The sequence below is a fragment of the Triticum dicoccoides genome, chromosome 4B (genome assembly GCF_002162155.2).
Source record: "Triticum dicoccoides isolate Atlit2015 ecotype Zavitan chromosome 4B, WEW_v2.0, whole genome shotgun sequence".
Classification (NCBI taxonomy): Eukaryota; Viridiplantae; Streptophyta; class Magnoliopsida; order Poales; family Poaceae; genus Triticum; species Triticum dicoccoides.
The window spans coordinates 54,334,221-54,339,146 of record NC_041387.1 but is presented as its reverse complement, the minus strand read 5'-3'; the positions used below and the strand labels follow the sequence as shown (position 1 = coordinate 54,339,146).

The 4,926-nt window shown below is 49.0% G+C and overlaps 1 protein-coding gene across 1 annotated transcript; it reads right to left on the bottom strand.

Moving 5' to 3' along the window:
* Positions 1 to 1,067: 1,067 nt before the first annotated feature.
* Positions 1,068 to 2,989, bottom strand: LOC119294965 (polyol transporter 5-like). Its single transcript, XM_037573279.1, has 3 exons — positions 2,680 to 2,989; positions 2,250 to 2,596; positions 1,068 to 2,164 (listed from the first exon to the last, which is right to left on the bottom strand). Exons 1-3 carry the CDS (start codon positions 2,810 to 2,812, stop codon positions 1,217 to 1,219), a joined length of 1,428 nt encoding a protein of 475 aa, XP_037429176.1. The 5' UTR covers positions 2,813 to 2,989; the 3' UTR covers positions 1,068 to 1,216.
* Between the last annotated feature and the right edge of the window lie 1,937 nt (positions 2,990 to 4,926).

Below are 4,926 nucleotides of genomic sequence, written 5' to 3'. Positions count from 1 at the left end.
GTAGAGCACCTTTATAATCACCCATTTACGTTGTGACGTTGGGTAGCACACAAAGTGTTCCTCCGGTATTCGGGAGTTTCATAATCTCATAGTTTGAGGAACTTGTATAAGTCATGAAGAAAGCAGTAGCAATGACACTGACACGATCATAATGCTAAGCTAACGGATGGGTCATGTCCATCACATCATTTTCCTAATGATGTGATCACGTTCATCAAATGACAACACATGTCTATGGTTAGGAAACATAACCATCTTTGTTTAGCGAGCTAGTCAAGTAGAGGCATACTAGGAACACTGTGTTTTATCTATGTATTCACACATGTACTAAGTTTCCGGTTAATATAATTCTAGCATGAATAATAAACATTTATCATGAAATAAGGAAATAAATAATAACTTTATTACTGCCTCTAGGGCATATTTCCTTCATGTGCTCCCAGCGGAACCTCCTCCTTTTCTTTTTTTCGTTTTGTCGCCTCAGTTTTTCCTTTTGACTTGAACTTGAACCTGAGCTGCTACTGCTGTTGTGGGTTGTTTGATGCGGATGCTTTATAATATAAAGCGGGGTGAAACCCTTTTTCGTCAAATGATCTTGCTATGTATCATACTATGCTATGCTATCTATCTGTTGCATGGAATTGCAAGGATTTGGAGGTCTGGATATCAGGGGGGCGGCTGCGTACATGACAAATGAGAGGTGGGCGGCCGACGCGTCCGCAGACATATAGGGGGCAGATTTGACTATTCCGGTTGTTGGTGCTCTAAAATATATTATGTTGTTTTCCATTGAAAACACTGTAGTTATTTATCCAATAACACGACACAGTCAATCTATTCCATTCCAGGAGTAGAAGCCTGTTATTGATCTGCAATGTAATGCTCAAAACCTGACGATGAAATTTGTCATGCGAAAAGAGATAAATTGTCATGCTTGTGTATAAGGATTTGCCATGTTATAAAGCGAAAATTGCCTTATAGAATAAAAATTCAAAGAAAAAAATAATGCTACAACGATCAATTGTATATGTTGGATCGGGATCCATGGTACCTGGGCGCGTCAGATGTTAGATGTATTGAAGTTCTTTATTGATTCCTATCGATGATGCAATCACAAAAGAGTTCACACATTTTTTTTCCAAAGGTTTCTACCAAACCTGCCGCGGGCCGCAGCAGCGTGCATTGAACTGTGGCCGAAAACCTACAGATAACACAATCACTTGGAAAAGAGGACGTCCATCTCCTCTAGGGTCCGGCCCTTCGTCTCTGGCAGCCGCAGGAACACGAACACGCACGCCGTGGCCGCCATAGCGGCATACAGAAAGAAGCACCCGGGCATGGTGATCCAGCCCGCTAGCGATATGAACGACATGCTTACCAGCCCGCAAGTCAGCCGGTTCACCGCCATGCCGAGGCTCGAGCCCTGCGCACGCAGCCGCAGCGGCGTGATCTCTGCCGTGTACGTGGACGGGAGCGACCCCCACCCGACCGAAAAAGCCGCGACCGTGGCCAGCGTGAACGCCACGCAGGCAGCCGTGCTCGCTGGCGACGTCTCGCCGATGCAGAGTGTGAGAGCCAGGCCGGTGAGCGAGGCGGCCACGCCGCCGGCGCTGGCCAGCAGTAGCGGGCGCCGGCCGAAGCGGTCGGAGAAGAGCGAGACCACGAGTATGAAGCACGTCTTGACGACGCCGATGGCCACGGTGGCGCCCAAGATGGCGCTGTTCGACGACATGCCCGCCTTCTTGAACATGAGCGGGCTGTACAGCAAGATGGCGTCGACGCCCAACGCTTGCTGGAGGAAGTTGAGCCCGACCACGAAGACGAGGATCCGCCGGACCATCGCCGACGGCCGAAAGATCAGCTCCCGCCACACGCCACTATCGGCTTCTCGCGGCGCCTCGACGACCCGCTTGATCTCCTCGAAGCGGAGCTCGGCCTCGGCGGCGGTATCGGAGGTGCCCACGAGCACTGCGCGCGCGTCGGCCTCGCTCCCGCGCATGGCGAGCCACCGCGGGGACTCCGGCATGGCGAGCACCCCGGCGGCGAGGAGCACCGGCGGGAGCACGCCGATGGCGTACATGACGCGCCAACTGAGGTGCACCGGCAGGCCAGCCAAGGCATAGTTGGACACGTAGCTGAGCAGGATGCCGACGTTGACAAATATCTGTGCAAGCACGGCAACGAAAGATTAATCCATGAGACGCCAAGCGCGCTCAAGCACGGCGGCGGCAGCGTGCGCCCGCACTTACATCGAGTAACGAGGAAAGCACGCCACGCGCGGAGGCCGGCGAGATCTCGGCGTTGTAGACCGGCGCGACGACGAGGGAGAAGCCAACGCCGATGCTGGTGATGAAGCGCGCGACCATGAGCGCCGCGTAGCTGCCGCCGAGCGACATGGCGAGCGCGCCGGCCATGAGGAAGCCGTTGGCGAGCACGAGCGTGCCGCGGCGGCCGAGGAGGTCGGCCGCCCAGCCGGCGGCGAGGATGGACACGAGCATGTACACGTTCATGGACCCTGCCAGTACCTCCACCTGCTCGTCGGTGAGCCCCAGGTCCTCCCGGATGAAGAGCTGCGCGCCGCTCATCAGCGCGAGATCTGCAGCAAATTAACATGCTCAGCTAGAGCACGATCGGCGCCGTAGTGTGGTACGTACCAGGAAGCAGAGTTTGGGCGCGTACTGTAACCCATGAGGATCGTGGTCATGGAGGCCAGCGTGGCGCAGCCGAAGGCGTACATGTTCCGCGGCGGCTTCTCCGTCGACGCGAGCAGCGGGGCGGTCGTCGCTCCATGGGAAGCTCCAACGTGCGCCATGGCGCTCGCGTCGTCTTGGTGTCGTCGCAGGCGCGCCGGTGAGGCTCGAGGTTAAGTATAGTGTAGAGGTTTAGCCTGTGGACTTCAACTTGTCCACTTAAGGTCTTCAGAGTAATTATTACTGTACAAATCTTACGGAATTTATTAGCGTCGTGGTGGCGTCGATGGCGTAGGACCTGCTAAGATTGACACCTCAATCTGCTCTGAAGATGAACTAGTGAAAGATGGCGGCGATGACACATGTGAGTGCGTCGGACATGTTTGTGCCTCGGACCCGGTAGATGGCTCGGTCAGGGCCTTCGGCTTTAGATGTTAGGCTTAGATGAGAGGTCCAGGTATGTGGCCTGGCTTGCACCCCTTCATCATATGGATAGGAGTAGCGGCAGATGTTGCCAAGATGGCGGATTTAGGCATATTATTGTTCTACTTTATAAGGTCCTCGAGAATAATCAATAAAATGACCGCATTCATCTCCCAGATGCAGAGGCCGAGGGTCATCCTACTTTTCCAAAAAAAATCTTTCAAAATTATCGTCCACTTTAATTCGTGTTGTGGAAATGCAGAACCCTACTGTCATGTCATTTTGTCGCACAGGATTGAATATCAGAGATTTCATCCAAAAATATTGTCTGGTTGATTGTAGACTATTGGAAGAACTTTTAAAAGATTCCACATTTAAACCAACAAATAATTACCACACAATATAGTGCATTTTTTATTTTAAAAAGTTTTTATGGATAATCCGCACAGAGAAGTTCATAAATACAAAAATCCTCTAAAGTTGTTTGAAAACCCTTTGATAAGAAAAGATGCTTCATTGTTCCGCATAAAACTGTCCATGTGGTCCAACTAGACCCAGGGATTTCATTATGCTCTTTTTCCGGCTTCTAAATAATTGTCCGTGTGTTGCAACAAGGATATAATATTGTACATCTATTATTTGTACATTAGTGCGTTCAAATTGTAATGACATTGTCTACACGATCACTACGATTTACATGTCATTTTCTTTATAACGTGTTTGCGTATCAAAAGATTTAATTATAAGTCAATAAAATGTGAGGCTGTTGAGATGGTTTCATGATAAACCAGTGGGAAAAACGGAGAGGGTTTGGAATGGAGGGTCAGAATGGAGAGAAGGGAGGGGATAACATACCTAGGGTAGGGGAAAAAAGGAAAAAAAGAAACTTATATTTTTAAGTAGTGTATATAGAGATAAAATTCATGTAGCAAAAAGGAATCTATTGCAAAATTCGAAGAATGATGAGGACTTCTCATGTGTAAAAGTCTTGCAGTCGAAACAGACCGGTGTGTTCCTTACATCTGCATGATTGATGTCGAAAGCGAGATCTGAATGCGTAGGTTTTTATTGCCAAAAATTGTGTGGCTGGCTTTGCAGTGTTGATTGACTCATGTGTGGGCGGCTAATGTTAGCTTGTCTAGTAGCTGATGAAAAACGACAGGAGATTATCACCTAACACGAGCGACGTGCTGGCAAATTAAGATGCTTTGCTAGATACTCGATGCTTGATTTTTGTAGGAGCTAGCATCCGAGGGACTGGAGGCTGATTTCTTGTCGCCATATTGATCCGCCAAATGCGAAGATGGTTTATCTTAGGTAAATACACTAGTGATACATGAAGTTGCACGGCGTGTGCAGTTTGATGCCACAAATTACAGAAAAAATGAAAAGCTGGTGGAGAAACTTGTCTCGGCGTTCATGCACGGTTCAATTCCCGCTCGTAGCCGTATCTGCAGCTCATGTGACGTGACAGGGTGGCCCCGGGCCCACTGTTAGTAACTCTTTTTTTTAACACAAGAAAACTTTATTAATGATCAGGTGCATTTTACAGAAAGAAGCATGAAAGGACTCATGCTAGAACCAAAAACTATGTCCTTGCCAGGACATTGACCTTGATCTGCTTGTGTACATAAGCAACAGACAGCTAAGGACCTTGTCTGAATCTGCAAAGCTAATCGAGCTTGATGATCAGCTTTTACATTGTTGCTTCTATTGATGTGAGTGATCTTGTTACGATTAAAAGAGGGAGAGGCTTGGATCTCTGCAAGGAGAGGTATGTTCTCCCAACATCCTGGAGCAGCAAATACCGTTG

Bases quoted from the DNA above. Each gene is read 5' to 3' on its own strand.
- LOC119294965 (XM_037573279.1), bottom strand. From the start codon at position 2,812: ATGGCGCACGTTGGAGCTTCCCATGGAGCGACGACCGCCCCGCTGCTC. The intron at 2,597-2,679 runs GTACGCGCCCAA...AATTTGCTGCAG, and splicing joins CACGATCCTCATGGGTTACA to ATCTCGCGCTGATGAGCGGC. The intron at 2,165-2,249 runs GTAAGTGCGGGC...GTGCTTGCACAG, and splicing joins TGCTTTCCTCGTTACTCGAT to ATATTTGTCAACGTCGGCAT.